Source organism: Argentina anserina, chromosome 7 (genome assembly GCF_933775445.1).
Source record: "Argentina anserina chromosome 7, drPotAnse1.1, whole genome shotgun sequence".
Lineage (NCBI taxonomy): Eukaryota > Viridiplantae > Streptophyta > Magnoliopsida > Rosales > Rosaceae > Argentina > Argentina anserina.
Window position 1 is genome coordinate 2,994,790 of NC_065878.1, and position 26,240 is coordinate 3,021,029.

The window sequence follows — 26,240 nt, forward strand, 5'->3', positions numbered from 1 at the left end:
CTCCCAGAATCTGCATTTTTTTTGGATATATATATATAGCCCTTCTTGGCTGCGGAGGTCAGCACCACTGTTTTGGTGTGGATTTCCATTTTTGCACCACTTTCCGATTGAATTTCCTCATCGCCACCGTCTAGTCTCTATAGATAATAGTGTAGATCATCGCTGAAAAATTTCAGCCAATTTGGTGATTGTCAAGGCTCTTAAAATTGTGTTTTTTTCTTAAAAAATGAACGGTTCATGTTTGACAAAATTCAGTCCGGTCATTTGTTTTCCGATTTTGAGGACCTTAACGATCACCAAATTGGGTGAAATTTTGCAGAGATGATCTACACAATATTATCTAGATACTAGACGGTGGAGATGAGGAAATTTGATTGAAAAGTGGTTTAAAAATGGAAATCCGCACCAAAACCATTGGTGTAGACTTATTTGAGAAATTTTGTATATTAAATGGTCCTTCTACTAATGGATCTTTTTTTTTGGGTATTTTAAAGTGATAGCTCACTTGACAAACTTCTTGATCACATCTCCACCATTCAACATTTAAGTTTCAATGTGTAGATGACTTTTGTAAAATTTCAGCTAAAATGGAGGTGTTTAATGCATTCAAAACTGAGATTTAAACTTATAAACATGAACGGTTCAGGTTTAACAGATTTGGTGCGTTTATTGCTTTCACCAAGTTTGATACCTTAAACACCTCCATTTTGACTGAAATTTTGCACAGGTGAACTACACATTAGATCCTATAAATTGAACGATGAAGATGTGAAAATGTATCGAAAAATTGGTGAATGAGCTATCCCTTTGAAAGACTCAGAAAAGGAATCCCTTAGTGAAAGGGATATATATATATATATATATATATATATATATATAGTCCCCATCCAGAGTGAAGCTTCACTCTGAAATTACAGAGTGAAGTTCCAATTTTAGTACACTTTTCGGTCAAATTTTTTCACCATAAGTGATTCAATATTTAGGTATGTTATTCAAGATCATCTTTACAAAATTTCATCTAATTCGGACATCGTTAAGGTATTGAAATTAGAGTAAATTAATGAATGAATTAAAACTGTTCAACGTGAACCGTTCGTGTAAATCTCAATTTTGAAAACTCAAACAATTGTAAAATTAGATGAAACTTTGTAGAGATGATCTTGAATAACATACCTAATTTACAATTATTTGAGTTTTCAAAATTGAGATTTACACGAACGGTTCACGTTGAACAGTTTTAATTCATTCATTGATTTAATCTAATTTCAATACCTTAACGATGTCCGAATTAGGTGAAATTTTGTAGAGATGATCTTGAATAGCATACCTAAATATTGAATCGCTTATGGTGGAAAAATTTGACCGAAAAGTGTGCCAAAATTGGAACTTCACTATGTAATTTCAGAGTGAAGCTTCACTCTGGATAGGAACTGTATATATATATATATATATATATGTATATATGTATATATATATATATATTTCAAACTTGTTGCCTTCCCCTCCTTGGAGATTGATGAAGATTATCTGATATTTCAAATTCCTTCAACCCTGTTTTCTTGAAACATGTCCATTTCGTTACGAGGTTAATAGTTTGACTAGTCAATTAGAATAGTTCAGCTCTTTTATCTAGCATCTGTATTAACTGGATGCTCAAGAGTCGTTTGTCTTTCTTTTGAACAACGAACACATTGTAGCAATATGCCATAATGGGGTGAAATGATGGATACCCAACAAAATAAATAAACTTAAGTGAGAAGAGCTTTTATTAAGACTGAGACACCAATTCGCTTACTACTATTGAGTTAGAGATCGAGCTCATTGTATGATCATTTCGATCGTTAAGGTTCAGAATTTCTTCACTGGTATGTGTTATGATCACATTGCATATATATCATGGTATCAGAACGGTTACCCACATTTACGTATGAGGTCCAAATGGTCGCACGAACTCCACGTCACCCAAAATGTTGTCCACGTGTATGGCTTGAATATTCGCCGCGTGCGGGGGCCATGTTGACAATATACATCCCACAACGCCAGTGTGAGGAGGCACGGCCATGGTAGTCTCTCTGTTGTAGGGGTAGAACAATCATATGTCAAGGGAACCTTTCAAGTACCAAAACAAATTTTTGATACTACTCCAACGACGTAGCGTGTGCTAAATCTAGCTAGTAAGTTCACTATGAAAGCTATGTCTTTTCTAGTACTTTGAGCTAAATATAATAGTGCCCCAATTGCACTAAGGTTGAGACAGCCAGACCCAGAAGGGTAGTGCTTCACGGTGCCTTCCCTGTGGCGATCGGAGCAGATGAAAAAGAGAGAGATTAAGGTGCCTCTGGGAAATTACTATATTGCTCTTGTAGAAACTTTAATCCAATTTCGCTTAATTTTGGTGGCTAACAACTCTTACATTCCATAACCGTTTTAAGCGTGCTGCGTGTCTACAAACTTGTATCGACGAGCTCTACGACTTTTATGAGAAAAGTTTTTAGAGATAAGCGACGAGTTAAAAGTCAACTCTTAAACCATAACAACTTAATCGATTTTCAACTTTTGGCTCTCGAAACCCATTCTACTTCAAATAAGGAGTGCATAAATAGAATAAGGATTTTCACATATGAACATTAGAATAATTTCCGAGAATTACAAGAATTAAGAAATGAATACAAAATAATATCTCCAAACTTGTGATGTCATGTACTTTATTCCCAAATTCTTAATTCGAGGTTTCCATGTGAATAGATTGAAAATATTTCCGAGATTACTCAATATTGAGGTTGTTACAATAGTTCTCGGCCGACCTTAATTTAATTGACCAATAAATACAAATTCCCGGTAAACCTCGGGTCGAGATGTTACACAATTCATTGACAATTGGTTTTGGATGTAAATCTTAGATCACTTTATCATGGTATCAGAACTTTAGTGTTGTGTTTGGATTGAGTAATCTTATTTTGATGGAAATTCTATTTTCAGTAATATAAAATTCTAAGAATTGAGAATTATTTTGTTTGCATACTATTTCCTAGATTTTAAAAAATGTTTAAAATTGTATGGAAAAGATTCAGAATTGAAGAATGACACATCTTTTTCATGGAAAACACTCTTCAAATTTCCTTCATTTGTTCCAATGCTTTGTTTGGATGGAGTAGTCTTATTTTGATGAAAATTTTATTTTCATGGAAATTTTATTTTTAGTAATGTAATTCTAAGAATCGAGAATTCTTTTATTTGGATATTATTCCCTATAATTTAAAAAAGGGCAAAACAGAAAAAAGTGCAATCTCACATTATAAATTAGAAAAATGTCACCACTTATTTCTCTATTAGAAAAATGTCATCTCATTTTAATTGAAATTATAAAATAGTCAATAAGATTTAAACAAAATTAGAAAATAATAACTTCTTTTATATTATCCGAACTATTTTACCCTGTCTTACACTCTTTTTCTTCTTCTTTTTTGTTCTTTTTCTTATTCCGGCCATAACTTGGTCGTCTGGTGATGGATTTGAGCATGGTTGGTACCATTGAATAGATCGCTCTCCCCTATTTCATTTGATACCCTGTCGATTCCGAACTGACCACCGTACAAGGTGCAATAACCCTCACAAGGGGCTGCCGCCGTTGATGGCGGTGCTCCAAGCAATTCCGGCGAAATCGGAGCTTAAGGTTCCTAATCCTAGTTATTCTCTTCATTCTAAGCATACTCATACTAATCTCCTTTGAATTTGAACCTAATTTTGCATATTAAAAAAATTGATCTCGACATGTCACACCCACTCGTTGTCAGACTACCTATCACATCCGCTGTCACACTTGCTATCACAATCGCTATCACATTCCATATCACACTAACTATCACACCCGATGTCACACTAAATATCACAATACCTATCACACTAACTGTCACACCTGTTGTCACACTACCTATCACACCTACTGTTATACCCTATGTCAAACTACCTATCTCACCGGTTGTCACATTTGCTGTAACACTACCGGTCACACTACCTATCATAACCTCTATCACACTACATATCACAACAATTGTCACACTACATGTCACAACCCTTATCACACTACCTATCATATCTGCTGTCACACCACTGTCACAGTGTTTTCTTGTGACTGTTGTGACTAGAAAAAATGAGAAGAAGTAGAAGTAGAATGACTAGAACCTCTTTCAGATAGGGAAAAAAAATAGAAAATTGTTTTGGGCACCCAAAGAATTGCTATGGGCACCCAATGGTCACCATCGTCTAATCTCGACACTTTCGGCCAACCTTGCATCAGCAGCAGCAACACAACCACCGTCCTTCTCTCCTTCTAGCACACCCATGCATCAACAGCTGCATAGCTGTCGCTTTCGCCGCCTCCATACCGTCACTGCCTCCAATATCGGTGAGGCTTGAGAGTTCAAAGAGAAAGATTAGCGAAGAAGGCGGCAAGTTTGGCTTCTCTGAAATAACCGGATGCGGCAAGTTTAGAGAGAGAGAGAGAGAGAGAGAGAGAGAGAGAGAGCGAGCGACGAAGGCGGCAAGTTTGGCTTCTTTGAAACAACCAGATCAAGCTGCATCCTCAACGCCGCAGGGAACTCTCGCTCTTGAGACTCTCACCTTCGGCGTCAGAGCAGATCAGAGCTGGCACCAGAGGGATATTAGGCGACGGGGGAGATAGATGATATGAGAGTAGAGAGAGATTGACGTCGTTCTTAACGCCAACGCAGCGGTACAACGCTGGAGCTTTGATGCCGAAGTGGCGGCGGGGAATGGCGAGACTCAGATTGGTGGCCCCGAGTTTGAAGGAGGAGATGGTGTCGATGTTGCATAAAAACTAAAGTGGCGACACAATCTAATAAAACCAGTGGCAAGTCTGTAATATATTATCAACTTCGAGGGCAACGGTCTAACAGATTCAATTGCTTGAATTTATTTATAATTTTGAAACCTTACATGATTTTTTTCTAATTTCATGTATCAAATGTAATATATATTTTTTAAAAACCCTTTAAAAAAGGGAGCTTCTATTCATATCTCCCAAAACAGTACTTAGCCCTCTTTCCTTTTCTAATTTCGTTTTAACTTTTTAATACATGTGAAATCACCAAAAAAACATATAAGAGTGAAAAAAGGAAAAAAAAACAAGAGAATTCTCAACCTGCCGATTCTATAATTTTACTTTTTTCGTTAATCATTTATTTATTTATTTCAGGCTAACTCTAATTTGGAATAATAAATTGAATAAGATGATTTAATTACTTTCATTTTTTATTGTTAAAATAATAATAATAATAAATAAAATTATTAATCTTCATGTATCAATTGAAAAGCTACATATAATTTTTGATAAACTTCTTCTGAGAGAAAAAATTGTTCAATAGATGCTAGAATTTTTTGTGTTGATTTTACTATTTGGTGAGTTTCAAATCAATGAATGAAAAACAAATAACAATATTATTTATTATGAATTTAAGAGTGAAAAAGAAAATTAATTTGAGAAGATTGATTATGTAATTCTAAATAAGTTTTCGATTTGTTTATAATAATTGAATATAAAAATGGAGTTGGAAAAATATTAATGGATAATAGATTGATTTGATATCTAACAATGATATATTAATTATGGGCATTCTTGGAAAAGTATGAAGGTCTAAATAACATTTTAAGTATTTGTAAAAGTAAAAGGGAGGTTTATTAACTGAGGAGGTCTAAATACCATTTTTGGATGTATGAATAGAAAATCCCTTAAAAATGGTTAGAATTGTAAGAAAAAAAGTGAGATTTGAAGAATGACACCTATTTTTCATGAAAAATAAATAAGAAAAACATGCTTCAAATTTCTCTCATATTTTCTATAGAATTTGCACTTTTTTTAGGAATTTCACCCCAAACATGATGAAAAATATCAAAATTTTGAAATTTAATTAAATTCCTCATTGTTGTTTTCCTTATTCAAACACAACACAGTTAAATTTGTATTATTCTATGAATTTCACCCGAACAAGATAAGAAACATTAAATTTCTGAATTTAATTAAATTATTTCCATGAACCAAACACAACATAGAAGTTATCGTTTTTAACCATTTACTGTGAGTGGCCTTGCACTGAAAACTCTTATTTCACCGACTAAATATTTACTCTGCAATAGTAAAACCTTGCTTATGAAAATGCGGTGTGCAAAGATTACCGAAATTACCCCCGGTAGCTCCTCCACTCTGATGGAACTCCTCCACTCCAGTCTATGCTCTCTGAGCTCCAATCACTTGCCAACTCTATCCACAAAATCTAATCCCCGAATTCCAATCCACGTCAGCACCACTGTCGCATCAGAACGACGCCGCTTTGGCATCCGGCAAAACGCGCAGCGCCGGTTCCTCAGTTCGCCGGAAACCGACATTATTGCTACTCCGGCGAAGGCAGCGGCGACAAATTGGTGGAGCCTAACCGAGGGCGACGGCGATGAAGAGGAGGAAGAGAAAATTAGCACTGCGGCGAAGGAGCAAGTCACGCTTCTGCGTGCTCTTGATCGAATGTGGAATTTGATCGAGACTGATAGATGGATTGTGTTCGTTGCTTTCGGTTCACTGATTATCGCTGCGGTGAGTTTTCGAATCCCAAAAGCTATTACAGTTCTTCATTTTAATTCAGTAAAAAATGTCATATTAGTTAATGCTGTGCGTTTTGGAGTGTGCATGAGAAGCTATTGTTTTTTATGTATGTGATGAAGGTTACGAGTTGAGTTACTGCATAGTTTGTATAAAAGCATCAATTGTATATGAGAAGCTATTGTTTTTTTATTTTTATGTATGCGGTGAAGATGTTAGTTTGTAGCTGCTGCACAAATTTGTATAATGTAGCAAAAGGGAGTGACATTCTGTTTTTTTTTTTGCAGCTTTCCGAGATATCAATACCGCGGATATTGACGGAGTCTGTGTTTTGTGCTCAAAATGGGGATGCCACGGTGTTCTTCAGGAACTCTAAGCATCTAGCATTGTTGTGTGTCACTTCAGGGATATGCAGGTTGGCTATTAGTAGTTGAACAGGAGATAGTTGTGCAGTGTCTGGCTATTAACTGTGTTTTTTTTTGTGTGTGTGTGTGTGTAACTCTCAGTGGCCTGCGAAGTGGTTGTTTTGGTATTGCCAACATTTTACTGGTTAGTCATTCACCAAGTCTATAAGTTCCTTCAGAATAGGATTGTTAGATATATATGTGGTCTGTGTAATCGTCTTTTGGTCATAAGGGTTGAAGCATTTGTGCCTAAATCAAATTCGTACACCATCTTCTGCCAATTGATCATTGCAGGTTAAGCGCCTCAGGGAAACCCTGTACTCGGTTGTTATTGTCCAGGTTTGTGCTTCATTTATAATTTTGCAACTACAGGATGCTATTTGTTAAGAATCTACAGGTGAACATGAATTGCTTAGTCTTTATTCTTATTCAACATGAATCTGTTTTGATGTAGGACATATCCTTTTTCGACAGAGAATCAGTTGGTGATTTGACAAGCAGACTAGGGTCAGATTGTCAACGATTATCACTTGTCATTGCAAATGATATTAACTTGATATTACGTAATGGGCTTCAGGTTTTTGTGGCTGTTCTACTCTTCTCTTCCTTTCAATATGCATTTGGTTTATATAGTGTACATTATAGTTTCTTTTCCTTTCTGCATTCAGGGAACTGGTGCACTGATCAATCTGCTTATATTATCTTGGCCTCTTGCATTGTCAGCACTGGTTATATGTAGTGTATTATCTGTATATTTTCTTCTATATAGCAAGTAAGTTTATGTGCCTTCTCTCTAAAATAAGGCCGTATCTTACTTTTTCTGATGCATTTCTTTTATCTATGTGCTAGCACACATTTTGTGGTTAGTACCTCATAGTAAACCTTATGTATTTCTATGCCTCATAAACAGGTACCGAAAGAAAGCTTCAAAATTAACTCAAGACTTCACTGCTGGGGCTAATGAAGTATCTGAACTTGTAAAGAATAGTGATCCAATTCTCAACAAATAGTCAACTGTTCACATTTGTGATTCATCTTCCATTTGAATGTAGGTTGCACAAGAAACACTTTCAATGATGAGAACAGTCCGAGTTTCTGGAACAGAAAGAAAAGAAATCGGAAGGTATGTCTTGAGTATCCATTTCCTACCAAGAATCTCTATTTCATTACTGTCAATCTAATAACCATATCACAAACAAGTCTGCAAGTTCTGATACCCAAAGTTGTGCTTCACATGTAATGTTAGGTTCAAGGGATGGTTAGACAAGGTAGCGTTTATAAACATTCGAGAGAGTATGGCTCATGGGTTCTGGGGTATGAGCTTTATTTCTCTGTATCGATCAATGCAGGTATGGTTCTTTTTTAGTTAACTTAGTGAATATGTATAAGTTTTTTTTTTCCGACTCAGTTCAGACATAATATATTGGTGAGGTGGGGAATAGAAGTGTCTCTATGAAGCCTTGTGTATTCCAATTATATGAAGACTTGTAGTTGACTCCACAAATTACATGACCAGATTATTGCCGTGGTGTTGGGAGGCATTTCTATTATGAGTGGCCGTGTATCACCTGAGCAACTAACGAAGTATGTACTGTACTGTGAGTGGTTAATTTATGCAACCTGGAGAGTCACAGACAATTTATCATCATTAGTCCAGTCTGTTGGAGCAAGTGAAAAGGTTCTTCAGTTGATGGACTTGTTGCCCAGTGATCAATTCGTATCGACAGGTAGGTACTCTTATCTGATGAAGGAGAAGCACATTCATTCTTTTGATTGATGACACTTTACCAAGCTTTATTTTGGTGCTTTTGAAACTAGAAGCTCTGAACTTGATAGTTCATTAGCTTAGTTTAGATGCAAATCAGATATTGAAGCTTATTATATAGTCTCTGTCTTTTGTTATGATACATTTATGATTAAATGGAACCCTCTATGTTCAGGTGTCAAGTTGCAGAAGGTAATTGGACATATCCAATTCGTTAACGTTTCTTTTCACTATCCTTCCAGGGAAAAAGTATGTGATTGTTGAACCAATTTTCAATTGAAATATCACTGCTTTGTATTGGTTTCACATATCCTTATTCGTAACATCTCTCTGTAAACTTTGAACAGATCCCCATTCTAGAGGACATAAGTATTTCCATACAATCAAATAAAGTGGTTGCAATTGTAAGATATATGTTTTATTTTTACATCACTATCCTTCTAAAGCTCTTAAAGTGAAAATCTGGCGGACTGACTTGCATCTTAATTAATTTTGCGAAAGGTTGGTCTGAGTGGAAGTGGAAAAAGCACATTAGTCAATCTCTTGCTTCGTCTTTATGAACCAACAAATGGTCAGGTAAGCTGTTTATTTTTATTCTACTTTGTCTTCCTTCACTGAAAATAAATTTCTTGCATAGTTTCCATCATTTTTAAAAGTTACTTGTTACTATCTTAGACTGTCATCATATGTAAGCTCATTTATTTGCAGATCAATATCGATGGTTTTCCTATCTCAGAGTTGGATATCAGGTGGCTGAGAGGGAAAATTGGATTTGTGGCACAGGTTAGAATGCAGAAAATGTAACACTTTTCTTGAGTTTACTATGAATTTGTGATATAACTTTACATTTCAGACAGGAACCAAATCTCTTTCACATGAGCATCAAGTCAAACATTCAATATGGTTGCTGCGAAGACATTGAATTAGAAGATATTAAATCAGCTGCAAAGCAAGCTTATGCCCATAAATTCATCTCATCTCTTCCTGATGGGTATGAAACCGTAGTCGATGATAACTTGCTCAGCGGTGGACAAAAGCAGCGGATTGCCCTAGCAAGGGCCATTCTTAGAAAACCAGCTATATTGATCCTTGATGAAGCTACCAGTGCCTTAGATTTTGAAGCCGAACATCACATTAAGGCAAGTTTATGGGAAACTATAGAAAATGTTTCCATTTAATATTTCAGAGTAAAGACGAGCAAAATAAATAGTCTAGTTCTGATGTCGTTCATACCATATATGATTTCATATCTAGGGGGTTCTTCATGCAATGAGGAATGACGTTAAAGCAAGAAGAACCATCATCGTGATTGCACACAGGTCAACTTTCAGCTAGTACATTTTCGTTCTTCTCTTGATGTGAGTAGTTCTGCATCAATATAATATGTATGCTTTAACAGACTTTCAACCATAGAAGCTGCTGATAGAATCATTGTAATGGACAGAGGCCGAGTTACTGAGGTCAGCTGCAGTTTGTTTTACTAATGTCGCTTTTATAATAAAAATTTATGAATACACACTTGCAGATTGACTGTCATTGATTTATGTAGATTGGTGTGCATGACGAGCTCTTGAAGAAGGATGGGATGTATGCAAATTTGATACGAGCTCAATCAGATGCTTTGGCTTGATTGGAGTGATAAAATAATTGTTAGAGGTTTGTATTTTTCACTATCATCTCCCATGTGTCTAATGTTCATCAATATCTGATTAGTGCGAAACAAGGATACAATAGACATCAATACGAAACACTTGGATTCTTGTAGACTAGTGCACAAAAGGAACATCATTTTCCCCCTAGTTTCGCTCTTTGCATTGGGAAGTAGTGTAACGAAGATTTCCATTCCATTAGGTGAAGTAGACTTGCTCAATGGCTTCACCACCGTAAAGTGTTGCTTGAGGGCTGTGGTGGAGAAATGTGAGGGGTGTGGAACCCATTCATGAGGAAGTCCCGTTGGTTTTTCTTCATGCTTCTCTTTCGCCATAATTTCTTCCATGTTCTCCTCTTTACCATTGTCGTTGCTCTGGATTTCCTTGGCCAACTTGGTGTCCCAGGAGCACTTCTCCTTTTCATTGTTGGCATTCATATAGTGTTCTTTGCCAAAGTTTATGTACACCAAAATATGCATACTCATGCCTCCAAGGGCTGCTAGGCTGCTCCACGTGCCACCATTTGCACACTGTGATTGCTACAAAATTATAGCCTTTTATAGGTATCACGTACAGTTGGACAGAATCAAACGCTTCTTCGCCTACTATATACAAGGGTTTAGGAGCAAGGAACATAGTCTTCACAAGTTTCCTTATGCCCTTTCTTTTGAGTGATAGGTACTATGACTTCGTCGTCTCCCCAAATTATTTTCCAGTGACTAGCAAAGGGGACAAAAAGAATGAGCAGTATCCCTCGGCTTTTCTTATTGTCACTGGCTTCGCGTCAATTTGTTTGATTGTCCGGTCAATTGTGATTTTCACTGGTGTTCATCTGTCTGCGTTGAAGCTTCTTTGGCTGGTGTCATGCCTGTAGTTTTCTCATGGATATACATGAGCTTTGATGACAATTGAAGGCCTCCAAGTGATGGTTGATTGTTCTACACGATAATAAACTTCACAGTGAAAATCACGCTTCACAAAACATACTAAGTTTGATATGTGATAACCAAGCTAATGAGCTTTAACAGTTGTATCATCAAAACATCCTTGACAACGACAAGGTTGGAGTTGGAGACTAGAACTATGCACCCACCTCCCCAGTCCCCACCGTGACCAACAGCACTGCATTTGAAGCCTAAGTTTGATATGACAGATTAAACTTTGAGGCTCCTAAGTTTGACATTTTAGTGCCTTTATTGATTGGTTTTACCTTCACATATATGACTACTTTGAGGCTTAGTGGGTAACTGGTGTTTGTTTTGCTGCCATGACTTTGACGTGTTCACGATTTTGGCAAATTTGGTTACTAGCAGGCGGTTTATTGCCTATTTGGTTCGTTCATGATTTTGGCAAAGATGAAGCTGAGCTTAAAGAAAGTATCTTCCTACACGCATACAATATGATAGAGAGGTATATCGGAACAACTCTTAAACCGCAATCTTTAGGGTTTAGGGTTGAGTAGTGTTACAGGTTCAGATTATTTCAGATTCTGATCCTAATCCTTAGATCTTGAAAACTGAAATTAGGAAAAAGGGGTTCCAAGCTATTATAGATTTATGGGTCTTTATCTGAACGTTGTACAAATTTACTTGGTTATCATAAAAGAGGGTCAGCTTTCAGTCTATTAACGGCACATTAGTTGAAGATACTTGAAGGGAGGACTTCTATAGTTCTGATCTTTAACAAGTGCTTCCAGCTACACAGAGCATTTATAATTTAGAGAACCTAACCATTGAAATTGTTCTTCCTTTGTGCCTTGAGGGCTATGTTTAGCATTCATAGTAAGTCCGCCAAGCGACCTCTCTCTCTCTCTCTATATATATATATTTAGAATCACTGTGAAGTAGTGCTTGTTCGACTTACATTTGAAAGTTGACCCTTATACCTACTATCACCCTACTAAACTTCCATGAAAGTTGAGCTTCATTACATCACTGTCAGTTTTTTTTTCCTGTCACTTCATTCATATCTGAGGAATTGTTTACCATGCGAGGGAGAATTAAATCATTTTATACTGAGGATATCATTATCATTTTACTGAATTATAAAGTATTCAGGTTCAGGACGAAGACTGTAGCTAGGTAACGCACTGTCTGTCATAAACATCTTCAATTGCATGTTACTCTTATTTTTGGCTCTTTTAAGTGTCAAATCTTGGTAAAGCTGCAAATTCAGATTATCACCACTATGGAATTGGAAACATTACATGAAAATTCATATTATCAAATAAAATAAACTAGAACCATTTACATAAGATTTGAGCAGTGTTAGACATGCATCCCTATTCTTTTTTGTTACAAAAGATTGTATTCGTTCAATTGATCTGATAAGTCTTGGTAGGTTAGTTTTCGAATAAAATTATTCTGTACTTAACCTTGCATGCCAAACCTGAACACTGATTTTGAGGATATTGATAAGATGCTATAGGATACATATATACACCATGCACCATGAATACTGTGTGGCACAAAAAAAAAATCTGGACTATTGGAGGATTGAACACCATACTGGTACTCTCTCTTTATGTTTTCAGCGATCATTTAAAGCTCCAGATAATTTTATGTTGTTTAAGTGCATGAAGGATCACAAAACATGTTCTGTTTCAGAAAGCAGGAGAAGTTTCTCTCTTGTGCAGCTTCTCACATGCTGCTCTCGTGATCATATGAGTAACACATATATCTGTTTCAGAAAGAAAGCAAATAAGGATTTTGCCTGTGCAGCTTCTCAAATCCTGCTCTTGGGATCAAACGAGTAACACATTATCTGTTTCAGAAAACTTGTGCAGGTTCTCACATTCTGCTCGTGATCAAATAAGCAACGCATATAAAGAATGATAAAGTAACTTCTTAGTGCTTATTTCTTACCCTATTTGTCTAGATAACTTTGACCTAACGCCTCATTCATTGAATGGTCACACCTGTTTTTCAATCGAGGAAGCCTCTTCTGCGTTTTACAGGTCTGTTTTCCTTCATAACTGATGACATCTATGTAACCGTCTGAGGCAGGTGTAATCACATTACCATAGTTGGTTGCATGCATTTTGTCGAGTTTCATTTCAACTCTTCTATATGATGGCATGTTAGCCAGGTCTCTTTTCAATTCATTGCAGTTCAAGTTTTACACCATTAAGGTGCGATTACATCTTGTTTTCTTTTTCCTCAAAGATCTTAGAAGCAGCTGAATTTTCACTCTGGTGATGAGTATCAGTAGTTTTCTATATCCTAGAGAACTTTTTTAGTTGTCAATTTGCACATTTCACTGATCCGGTGGTGAAGTATGTAAGTACTAGCTAACATCATCACTCCTTTTCACATGGTTATCTTTGATCTAGAATCAGCTAACCACCTGCTTAAGCTCATTGATTTGTCAATCTTGAAAATTGAAATTTTAAAAAATTTGGTTCAAATTTTTTTATATTAAGCGGATAGCTGGTGGTGCATAATGTGATTGATCACCTTTTGGTAAATATCACATCTTTTTCTAGATGGAAAGCTTATGAAGTTTAATATAATAATAATTACCTATATTTAAGCTATTGACAAATCCGGTACCTTTGCATTCAAATAAAACACCTGCATATATTATGGTTTAGATCAAGGGGAGATGACCAAATGAACAGAAACAACCCAAAACTTGCCCATTTCAATTCTCTCATAACATAACATGATAGATTGTCAGATGCTAAAATGTTCCTATTGATTTATTTGATGCAGCTGTAGTAGAAGCTCAAAGGCATCGCCTTCAATTTATGCTGCGTTGCCGTACATAGCTTCAAGGCATTCAATCTAGACGAAAATGAAAACACAAACTCACTTGACTTCATCAATCATCAACTACCTTCCTGGAGCCTCAAGTGCAAGTAATTATGCCAACATATACTGTAAAAAAGCAACTCATCAATGTGAGACTGTTTTTATTCAAATAAAATATTTAAACCATATTTTTCCTAGTTGTTGACTTAATATGAGAGCTAGTCTCGCTTACAGGTAATCTACTAAAACTAAAACTGCGTTGTTTTGGAACTGAGGTCTTGTTCTTTGGCTCAGTCACTGAAGACCTATATTCCTTACGGAGATATTGATTTGAGTGTTCTTTGCCGTTGAAACGAGGAAGAAGACTGCAAACAGCTCTAGCGAGGTCTTCGCGTTTCAACGGCAGATAACACTCAAATAAATATCTCCATCTGGGATATACGTCTTCAGAGTGACTTAGCCATGGAACAAGACCTCAGTTCCAAAACAATGCAGTTTTAGTTTTAGTAGAATACCTGTAAACGAGACTAGTTCTCATATTAAGTCAACAAGCAGGAAACGATATAGTTTAAATATATATTTGGATAAAAACAGTTTCACATTAGTTACTTTCTAACAGCCTATATGTTGGCATAATTACTTGTACTTGCAGCTCCAGGAAGGTAGTTGATGATTGATGAACTCAATTGAGTTTGTGCATAAATTTCATCCAGAGGGAACAAAGTTTGTGGAATATACAAAGAGAGTATATATAAACAGGGCCAGCCTAAGGGCAAGGCACAAGACTTGGGCCACATAATTAATTAGAAGGCCCCCTCTCTACATCACACACATATATAATTTTAAATAAAAATATTATGACACAAAAGAAAAGAATCATAAATAGATGAGAACGAGAAGTCATCTTCTATCTAGAATCGTTTAGTTTTTTAATATGAGATTAGAAAGAAAAAGGCCCAATAATTTCTCCAATGTTTTACCAATTTCGGAATAGAACGTTGGTATAAGTTCTCAATCCAAACAGTAGTATCTCGCTTTCAAATTCATATTCATACAAGCTATTGAGGTCTTGAGTTTCAAATTTTGTGGCTATTCTATTATTTTCATGGAATTGTTTTAACATGCATTTTGTATCAAGCTTTTTATATGTTATTAATGATAGTACGTAGTTTAGTTTATTCATTCTCTATGTAACATGTAATACATATTGCTTGGAAAGAAATGTGAAATCAAAAGAAGTCATTTTAATTTTAAATTTTTTATTAGCCTACCTTAATTTTTACTTTAGGCCTCATTCAGTCATTTGGTCATGAGACGGCCTGCATATAAAGAGGGTTACGCCCTAAACATGTCGAATGGTACCTTCTGGGAAGAATTGGTCGACTAACTGCTCACAAGCAGGAAAAGGAAGGGGCTCGCCGGCCGACTTGTTTCCTATGAGATCTCTCTCAAACCCAAATACATCAGTTCTCGACCTTCAACGATTTTATCAATTCAGGCGGGTGCCTGGTTGTTAAGGCACCAGAGGTCTTTGAGCAACGGATCGGGTCATGTGCTGCCACCAAGGCCGAGGTGGCAGCTGCCCAGAAGGAGAATGGCGTGCTGTTTAAATCGAAGAAATGAGAAAGAAGAAAATGATTCTGAAACGAGGTGTGTATCCAGAACCAGCGTCTTAAAAGAATTGGAGGGCCTAAACCAAGAAGCGGAACATATGAAGCAGTTAGTGAATCGATATAAGGAACGAATGAGTAAACTTGAAGTTGCTCACTATGGCTTGGAACTGCACATCAAGCAAGCTCAATGGAACAACTCCAGCCCTCTAGGTTACCATCCTCGTGTATATATATACATATATAATTATATATTCCTATTTCCCTCTCCATGTATACTACATTTATATACAATAGAATTTCGTTAAATTAATAACGTGTTAAATTAATATTTCGCTAAATTTGTAAGATAATAGAGAATTTATATAGACCCAATCGAATATATAAATTAATAATGACATAATTTATATAATAAATTTTATATTTAGAGGATTTCATTGAAGAATTTGGTTGATTTAATTATCATCAACTAAAATAATATAATACATCAGATAATATAATATTTTAAACAACGATATTCGTGAACAAAAAGTAAAACTTTTTTCTTTGAAAAAGTAAAAGAAAATATTTATTATATCTTAATAAATTAATAAATTATTAATTAACTGATAAATTAATTGATTATTAATTTATCGATATATTAATATCACGTTAAAATAATAAATTTTTTCAATCCACAGGCTATTAATTTATAGAGATGTTACTGTATTCATATCCACCAAGGTACGATTACAACCGTACGAGGACTTGTCATTGACAATAATTAACATATCCATGTCAAAAAAAACACAATCAGAATAGAAGAATTGAATGGAAAGGAAAAATATATAGTTCACTGGAATATGATTGTGTTTGACTAACAATCAAGAAAGGTTATGCTCTCGGGTCATATAAGGAACTGAACAGGCAAATGCCCCTTGAGGCTAACAACCACTTTTCCGATTCGTGACTGAAGCATAGGAAACAAAAAAAAAATATATATATCTAGTAACCTTTGAAGCTCGAACAATTTGTTCTTGACTTTCATGCAGAAAAGCTAATGAGATCATCTCCATAGAGTAAAAGCACATTGGTCAATTGGGCTATAGTAGAACTTTCACCTTTTATTTCATGGTAACCAAAAATTGTATCAACTTTTACACTACATTCCTAGTCACAACTGGTTTACAACCCTACCTAGTCTTCTTACTGCCTAAAAAAAAACCCTACCTAGTCTTCACTGCAAATGAATCATCTGTATTACAACTATAGCAAAAGAATACCAGATACTATAACCTTTTATTGTTTTGGTGACACATACCATAACGTATGGCAAAAGAATACCAGATACCATAACTCATGGCAAAATAATACTAAATACCACATTTATGGCAAGACACTGAAACCCAGAGACAAAGTACAGCTGATGTTCTTGACCTAGTTGCCACATGCCACTGTTCTGCTTGTTTCTGATTGAACTGCTTTCAACCGACAGAAATAAGGCACTAAGAAGTTAATCAATTAAATGCGAAGGAAGAAATGAACCGAAAAACACCTATAACACATGAGCATGCACTTTGTCTTCCATAATATGTACAACAATGATCACGCCCCAAAAACCCCATATGTGCAACTAATTCACATGATCCTTTTTACATTGGCAGGCGGGTTATGGAGCAGATGTCCGTAACCCACCATTAAAGTACAGATTTGGCGATTCTGGCGACGGCGAGTGCAGCAGCGGCGCAGCGGACCGGCACAGCTGCACTCCCCACCTCCTGGCGCTCCTGTCTGTGCCGGCCGAAGCTCTATCGGCGACCCACGACGGCCAGAATCGGCAAAAATAATTTCCTGGGTTTATTCCGATAACTTTCTGATTCCGGCCACCGTTGGAGCTCCAGCCGGCACAGACAGGATCGTCTCACTTTAAATTGGTATGAAAATTAGCGATTAATTACATATATTCCCAAGGCTTCGTGTTTTTTCACATTAACACCTGCACTATTAAATCTACATGAACACCACCTTAAGTTCAATACAGTTCCCCAAAAAAATCCACTATCAGAATTTAAAAAATCAGTGACAAGTGCAAAGTAGCCATATATTGTTGTATTAAAAAGAAAAAACTACAGACAGTTACTCAGACACAGCAACAGTGCCATAAGCATTAATTGAATCATAGTTCCAGTCCGTTGTAGCAATTTATCTAACTAGTTCTCGAGTATGGATCATGTGGAGGGTTATTATAAGTTAAACAAATTATTGCAAACGAATAGAAAGGAGAAAGACTTTGTCTGAACAGGGACAGAAAACTCTATACCACGTTTCATCAAAACATGTAAGGGGATTTTAACATAGAAACTCTAGCTAGTGTTAGAATGTGGCATCTCTATCCGTTATTGAACAGAATATGATCAAGATCAAACTTTGTGACCGGATCAATCTTGCAGTAGCAAAATGAGAATGAAGAATAGTAGATAAAGCTTGAAAAGAATGAATTTGTGCAGCCTTCCCAATTTTCAGATCTAGAATTCTTGAAGAGATCACAAGACCAACTTAACCCTTATATAGTGCACAAAATATCTTAAAATTAGGAAATAAACTAGATTATATTTGTACTAGCAATACACAAAATATCTAGCCATTTTGAGTGGATAGAATAGTGATCTAGCGATCAAGATCAGCTGAACGACCGGTGTCCAAATTAAACGACCAGTTGTCGAGCCTCAGGAAAGCATTAATTTTAACAAATAGGACAAAAATCTAGTATGAACAAGTCGAGGGTCTAGTGGAAAAAGATAACCACAAAGTCTACACTCATCAGTAAGATCGGAATTACTGATGACCGGTTTGTCCATATTGAACTACCGGTTGTCGAGCCTCTGGAAAGCATTAATTTTAACATATAGGACTAAAATCTAATATGAACCAGTTAAGTGTTTAGTGGAAAAGGAAAACCATAAATTATACACTATCAGTTAGATCGAAATTACTGATGACCTATATGAAGATGGAAGCATAAAAGACTGAGCAAGAAACAACCAGTGCTAGAACTGTCATCTAGAACTATATATTTAGCTTGTCCTTTTACAAAATTTAATTACATAGTCAGATTCTGGAAGATCCCATCTAGCGGATAATCATGTATGTTTCAACAATTGACAACAAGGATCTTTCCATATCTAGGCTAAAAATACACCAATCATAGCACTTGTCAAAAAACTTGCAGTTACCTTTTACATCTGAGAATTTGTCCGCACAAAGCTAAGATGAGAAAGATAATTTCTGTCAGCAAAATCATGCAAGGAACGGTGAGTTCTTGCCCCTTGGTCAGTTTTACCAGCCTCTTCCTTTAAAAATCTTCTGCACTCATGAGAATCCTATAACAGATAAGGAAACATATAGTATGAGTATGAGAATCACTAAAATTTGAATTTCAAAAAGAAAAAAAAATGAAGAAATAAAAGGAAAAAATGAAAACATGTTGCTAAATCATTAACCTGCAAAAACTCCAGCATTTGCTCTTCAATAGTGCCACGCATTGCCAGAGTTTCCACGTGTACAGGACGTGTAGCACCCATCCGATGAGCACGACTAATGACTTGTTCCTCCATGCTAATCAGATATCAATCGGCATAAAAAATCAATAATCATATGGAAGTCATTATGACACTAAGGTATATATAATGTACTGAAAGCATTATTTAGTGAATAAGATAATTGGTTTCAAGCGTAATTATGTATGTGAAGAACCATGACAGATAAATAAAGCACAAAAATTGGAAAAGTAAATAAGAATGATATTATGAAAATAGGAATGCTAACCTCCTGTCCCATATTGGTTCCATTAAAAATACATGGGTTACAAAGCTCAAATCGAGACCCAAAGCAGCAGTTCCATCCATCAAAAGAACTGTGCAGCTAGTATCATTCTGGAAAGTAGCTAGTGACTTCATCTGAAAAAAATGGAAGTGGATTAATTTTGCACAGGCAAAAGAAGGATTAATTAAGAGTAAAAATAAAACATCGAATAAATATATATACCTTGTTGCCAGAATGCATAGGACTATACATCCCAGCATATTTGATACCAGCAATGGTCAACTGGACAGAGAATTGCGTAAGAATCCATCACTTGTAAAAAGATAATCACATAAACCAGAAAATTGTATAATATACAACAGTCACCTGCTGCTCAATCACATGTATATGCTCAAGAAACTGAGAAAAAACCAAAACTTTATCCAAACTTGTTTCATGAGTCTTGACACCCATTCTAAAGCCATGAACATGCATCAAATCTTTTGAATCACCCATCTCAGGTAGGGCAATTGAATTCTTGGTGTCTATGGCTCTATTCTTGACAGTTGTAGGGCAATCAACTTTGCTATTAGCTTCCTGCAATGCTTTCAATCTCCTCACCAGATAAGACACTTTACTGCTAGATGTTGACTGCCAATCAGGATCCCAGTCATCCTGCACAAAAACCAAAAGGTAAATATCTGTAAAACCAAACATAAATAACAGAATGAAAAGGAAAATACTTCAACTTATGAAGAAAACTGAGCATGCCTGTTTATACGAGGGTTGGAGCTCAATAAGATCCTTGGGAACAGGCCACTTAGGATTTGGATTTTCTGGCCGAGTTAGTGTATCAGGAGTCTGCATCTCATATAAGTGGCCGCACCCAGGATAAGTACACCTCTCACTGTCCAAACCAACACAATCGAGACACAATACATGCTTGCACGGCGTAATGACAGGTAAACGACACCATTCCTTGCATCTAACAAAACAAATGCAATGCCTGATGAGTATACTATTACCTTAGGTAGGATAAGGTCTTAAAAAAAAGGGAAAAAGTGTGGACATTACCTTACGCAGTTGCCACCATAAATAATAGTATATCTTATAAAAGCATACTCCTCTGACATAGGATCTAGACCCTTTTGAACTAAGATATCCATCGTTTCCTGAATATCCTCACCTGCATCTGTTACTTTTATATGCCCGGCCACACAACAAGATAGCCTCACATTTTTTACAGTTGCACTCCGAAATTTCCACTGCTTTGGATTCAGAAGACTCTCAACATGAGAAGGATCATTCCAGTCAGCCAATAGTATATTGCGCCTAACTGTCTCTACAAGTTCATTGTAACTTCTTGCATGTTCCTCAGCAAAATCAAGCAGAGTAGCTTTCTTGATGCAGGGTGGAATAGTATGCATATCGATCTTTCTGGCACTAATCATGCACCTGTGTAGTAAATGCAACAAACGTGATCGTCCTTCTTCCATCTTCGCTTCAAAAGGCCTAAGAATTCCAGCTTCCCATGACTTATAATTCTGCCCATAAGATCCCTCATGAAGGAACTTCAGCAATGGTTGAAGATGTGATAGTTGACTATTGGGTGTATTAGGAGTTGGAGTTCCAGTCAATATCCAACGGTTTGAAGCAATCAATGAAACAGCCATTTGCATTTTGTTTGTCAAGCTAAAACTTGAGCCAAGAGTATGACCCTCATCTAACATGACTCTAAGCCAATGCACTTGCATCAGTGAACTTCGTTTACGAGGGCTCCACTCTGCGCTCAACCGGGTAAACGTGGTTATGATAACATCATAGTCCCATGCTAGACTGTGTACAGAAGGCTTCTTATGGTCACTCCAAACATAAACTCGCAGCTGACCAGGCCTGACATGCTTCTGAATTTGGGTCGTCCAGTGATCGACTAAATTTGATGGCACAACAATTAGAGTTGCTCTCGAAAGATACAGCCTCACTGAGTTCAATGGCGTGGAAAGAGCAACTCTGAGAGCAGCAACATCAAAACTCATGTTGCTAAGACTTGGTGGGTAGCACCATTTAATAACACCTTTTTCTACTCTTCTTTTGAGACCAAATGCTTGAAATAATTCCTGAAACTGATACGCATCAGCCAACTCTACACAAGAGCTTACAAAAGGGCTTCGCAGACCAATTGTCTCCATTACTGAGAGCTGGTCACAAGAAAGTTTAGCCAACCAAGATAGAGCTTTCTTTGTAATAGAACTTATCAAGGTGTACCTCTCCTTAAGCACACTAACAAAGAAAGAAACATTTTGTTCCTCTCCTTCAGCTGTTCCCTTGGTGCAAAATCCTAGTAGACCGGTAATTGGATTGCTATTATCATAGGGTACTTCCGGAACACTGCAACTCTGGTAGAAAGGGTCAGAATTCATGCTACAAAACCATGGCGCACTAGCATCAGCAATGCTACTTTCTGGAAGTTTCCGCCATTTACGGCATACATCACACTGAACCCAGGTGTCGTTGGATAACTTATTTTTTCCAACCTTTGTTTGTTTGGAAGAGCTGGATGCTTCTTGAAATGACGGCAGAAGATCTTTTTTAATGCCACTTAAGCTCCTAGTGCGCCAAACCACACACACTTCTGAATTGGAGTGTGCAGCTGCTGGTGTTTCCATTACTTTGCCAGGACATGAATTGGAGAATCCTGGAATTTTCTCGCCAAGAATTAGCCTGGCTCTTTTTGATCGGCAGTATGAGGAATCATCAAAACCATTTTGAGCTTTCTGACCCATATCCCTCTTTTTTGGGAGCATACTGCTACAAGCAACATTATCACCATCAAGCTCATAATAACCACATTTCTGGTCTCCGTTATGAGTGCACCAATTCACTTGTACCCCATCAGGAGGCGTTGCCAGAGTTCCTTGTGTCTTCAGAATAAGCGAAAGAGCAGTTATGGTCTTTCCTAATCCAGGTTCATCACAAAACATTCCCCCATGAAAATCAATGATAGTGGGAGCTTCGCCGATGACAATTTCTCCTGAAATAGTGTTGATACAGAACAAAAATCCATCTTCAGTTGAGAAAGACAGGTACAATGGATGGGGCAAGACTTTAGCCTTTTTCTCACGTTGAAGCATCCATTCAACTGCTACCTGCTGGTGTGGAAACAATTTGAGTTTCATGCATGGCATGATAGAGGCAGCTAAGATTCTCAAATGGCAACAAGTTGCAGACACCCTAACAAGGTCCATTGGGTTGAGTGCAGCTAGAATATATAGTAATATGTCATCAGATATATCCCAAATACCAGCCTCACAAGAGTCATCAACTGGTTGTATTTTTGATGAATTAACGATTCCTGTCTCTGCCACAGTGGGTAAGCCCTTAAAAATTTCATGAAGCTCAAAAAGCTTCTTCTTTGAAGAATCCGTGAAATTATAATGCAGCTTGCAACCAAAAACATGACAGTCAGAAAGATTCCACATGTTTTTGCCATCTCCTCGATTGTTTTCGAGATAATCTTTGTCAGCAAGCATGGCACTTCTCTCTCCCCAGTCGGACCTGCAAAGTGTTGTTCACAGAGTTGTTAGGCTTAGATCATACACAAACAGATTCTCAATTTTGGGCAAAGACGATTTATAGAAACAGAATTGCACAACTGCAATAACACGGATATATATAATACCGAATGATAAACGATTGAATACACCAACAGCCACACATAAGTTGGAATTATAACATCAGAATCTAAAATGTACACACGCCTGCAATGCTATTGAAAAATCAGAAAAATCCTTTCAGACCATATTTAACGTTTTTAGATTTTGTAATTCACACCAATGTCACTCCCTACCCAACTAACTTCCTAGCATATAATAATAACTATCCTTACAACAAAAAATCATCATATTGTTTTTGAACTTAACTTCAACTAACTCACACCAACGTGTCAAGCCAATCAACCAAAAGAGCTGGTAATGCACCTCAAGTGTCGAAACAGGGCACCGGCGACAGAGCCGGACTTGGGGAACTGCCAGCCAGACCACAACTCAATCGGGAGATAGACATCAACCAGCAGCACAGCCCTGACTCCGCCGCCTCCATCGGACTCAACACGGATCAGCAAAGCATCGACCTTGATGCACTTGTTCGCCACCAGAGCGTGGATTTGGTGCACCACACTGATGCTCCCATTCACCAGCCCCATACTCCTCCTCGTCCTCGTGATCCTCGTCGTCCTCTCCGCCACCGGTGAGAGGACCACGGCGTCGTTGTCGGACCTGAAAGTGACCGAGTCGGTGGAGATTCGGAAGCGGCTTCCGAATGGGGGGAGGGGGTTGGTGGGTGGGTCCGGCGAGGTGACGGAGAGAACGGCGTAGAGGAAGCCGGAGAGCTTGTGGTCGGCGAACGACTCCTCGTCGTCCATTGAATTGAGCCAAAATGGAAGGTTAAGAAGGCGAGGGGAGTTGGCGTTAAATTTTGGATTGTAAAGACGGCATTGATTTTAATTAGGGTTTTTGGATCCAACAGAATTCAATTCGAACAAGAGGAAGCAGAAAGTCCCTGGTTTTGGGGTTGTGGCTTTGGTCTCGCGGGACTCTGATTTGGGTGGGCCCCATTAACCTTTTTTCTGGACCGACTCTCCCACTTATCCACACAAATCACACGTGGAAAATTTATTCTCTGTCCTTTTTTTTTCCCAAAAATTCTATGTCCTTTTATAAAATATTTTTATGAAGCAAAAATTTGTTTTGTCTTCTCCTTATTTGCTATTGGCCCCTACCTTTTATCAGAATCATTGGCAAACTTGGTCAAATAAGGCAATTTCCAACCCTATTCTAGGCTTCGCCTTCCTACTCCTAGTCGATAAGAGGCGTCCATCTGTAAAAGCATGAGGTGAAACAACCACTGATCGAGTTGATGTGTTATCCATTTAAATGTGCAGGAGTGCTTCTTACAAGTAATTCTAATTTTATTATTTTCTTAAGCTTTTTTTTCTCTGAGTTTTTTTTTTGGAACTACGTGTCACTCCCTAAAACCAAAACAAATTTGATATCAAAATCTATTTCCAAAAAATCTACCACAAAGGTAGATAACAACTGAACTAAATTCCCAATTAGAGGATACATAACTAGAGCATTTTATCAGCTCATAATGATAGGAGCACAAAGTGTGACGTTCTTAATGTAGATATGCCATATTCTTATGCTTTGTTATTTCTTATTTAATTGTTTTAGGTTCATATTTGTCATTTGTATGTTCTAAGGAGAGCTATTTCGAATTAAGATAAATTGATGATGAAATTGTGCTAAGTGTTAGAACTCCTTATTGAGCTAGGATTCCTTACTCGACTAGGATTCTACTTTCCTATTTTCATTCTTTCCTATTCCTTAATCGACGATTTCTTTTCAGGAAAGACAAATCATATTTGGAAAGAAAGAAGAGTTGCCGAGTTGCATTCCTAGTTGAACAAGGAAATCATATTCGAGTTGAAGAAGGAGAAGAGGAGGCAGGCCTAGCTACTCCTAGTTGGACCAAGATTGTTGCCGTGCAGCCCTTAAGTGATCTCCCTATTGGACTTGGTTTCCTACATCAAGTTGGATATGGAGTACATAAATCAAATCCATAACAAAGAGGATTTCAGCTTCCCAATTGGATTCTACCTCCTAAGTAGGGCGGCAAGAAGGCTTCCTAAACCTCTATATATAGAGGCTCGGCCTCTCCATTCAAGCCATCATCAGCCCTACACACAAACTCAAGCCCTAGCTCTGCCGAATTCATCCTTCACCATTCCAAGAAATCCTAAAACCGATTCCATCATTCCTCACCTATCAATAGCCTTCAAACACGCTTGTGAAGAAGGTTTCATCCATAGAAGTCTCGGCTACACTTGTGGATTGCTTGATTTATAAAGTGTAACCATGATTCACTCTTGTCTATTTCGGGTTTTGGTTTTGTTCTTGTTCTTGGATGAAGCATGCGATTTGTGTAGAGTAAACTTGTTTCAATTTTGTCTATGAGATAGTTACTTGTTTCAAATTATATAAAGTTGCGATTTTAGGTTTTTAGTTCTATGATTTTGGTTTCTGCCGTGCCATGTTGTTTGATTTCGAAAATATCTATATGTTATGTATACGCTTGTAGCATGATATTTAGATTGTTGGATTTATGACTTATGTTATGAACATGTTTATCTTTTCTATGTGATTTTCGAAATTGCATGGTTGTTGGTTAAGTAAGTGACATACTTGATGAATTCAATGTGCATGGCTTTGGAATTACATGATGAAGATGAACATGTTAGATTTCGATTATGGCTGCTTGGTATTGATCGAATGTGTTAAGTGTCTATGTGTTTAGGTTACTGCTTAGGACCCTAATTGCATGATCCAACCTTAGTTATTCATGATAGTGTCTCGGCATGACTCTTAAATGAGGACTAGAACTTGATTTTCGTTAGCTTTGTATGATTTGTTTGGTGATTGTTTAGGTGTTGGTTGGTTGATCACATGTATATATTAGTTTAGGTTTTATTTGCTGTTTTTATCTTTGATACCGATCATATATATCAAACTCTTTTATATCTTTATGAATTCGTGTTAATTGATGTGATCCTAAGCCCTGGATGGATCCCCGGTTTGTGAACGATACCCTCTTGCTTTATACTACTAACGAT

The 26,240-nt window shown here is 37.0% G+C and overlaps 3 protein-coding genes across 6 annotated transcripts in view; 2 read left to right on the top strand and 1 right to left on the bottom strand.

Moving 5' to 3' along the window:
- LOC126802895 (flowering time control protein FY) overlaps positions 1-26,240 on the top strand; it is a 97,585-nt gene that overhangs the window by 49,755 nt on the left and 21,590 nt on the right. The gene's annotated exons all lie outside the window — the stretch shown is intronic.
- On the top strand, positions 6,200-10,970 carry LOC126802896 (ABC transporter B family member 26, chloroplastic-like). 4 transcript variants are annotated; one of them, XM_050530608.1, is made up of 19 exons: positions 6,200-6,604; positions 6,898-7,025; positions 7,117-7,159; positions 7,309-7,353; positions 7,469-7,591; positions 7,683-7,786; positions 7,925-7,979; positions 8,067-8,137; positions 8,261-8,363; positions 8,531-8,741; positions 8,955-9,028; positions 9,127-9,183; positions 9,281-9,355; positions 9,488-9,562; positions 9,637-9,918; positions 10,034-10,098; positions 10,179-10,239; positions 10,329-10,435; positions 10,631-10,970. In XM_050530608.1, the coding sequence occupies exons 1-18, from the start codon at positions 6,224-6,226 to the stop codon at positions 10,407-10,409; spliced, it is 2,034 nt and encodes a 677-aa protein (XP_050386565.1). In that variant the 5' UTR covers positions 6,200-6,223; the 3' UTR covers positions 10,410-10,435; positions 10,631-10,970. The 4 variants fall into 4 exon arrangements, with proteins under 4 accessions (XP_050386565.1, XP_050386566.1, XP_050386563.1 ...); XM_050530609.1 differs by lacking the exon at positions 10,631-10,970 and adding an exon at positions 10,545-10,578; XM_050530606.1 differs by lacking the exon at positions 10,631-10,970 and having other exon boundaries at positions 10,329-10,578.
- LOC126802890 (F-box protein At3g54460) lies at positions 18,768-24,116 on the bottom strand. The gene is made up of 8 exons (XM_050530600.1): positions 23,548-24,116; positions 20,645-23,125; positions 20,342-20,555; positions 19,958-20,245; positions 19,814-19,873; positions 19,595-19,725; positions 19,270-19,384; positions 18,768-19,149 (listed from the first exon to the last, which is right to left on the bottom strand). The coding sequence occupies exons 1-8, from the start codon at positions 23,988-23,990 to the stop codon at positions 19,006-19,008; spliced, it is 3,876 nt and encodes a 1,291-aa protein (XP_050386557.1). The 5' UTR covers positions 23,991-24,116; the 3' UTR covers positions 18,768-19,005.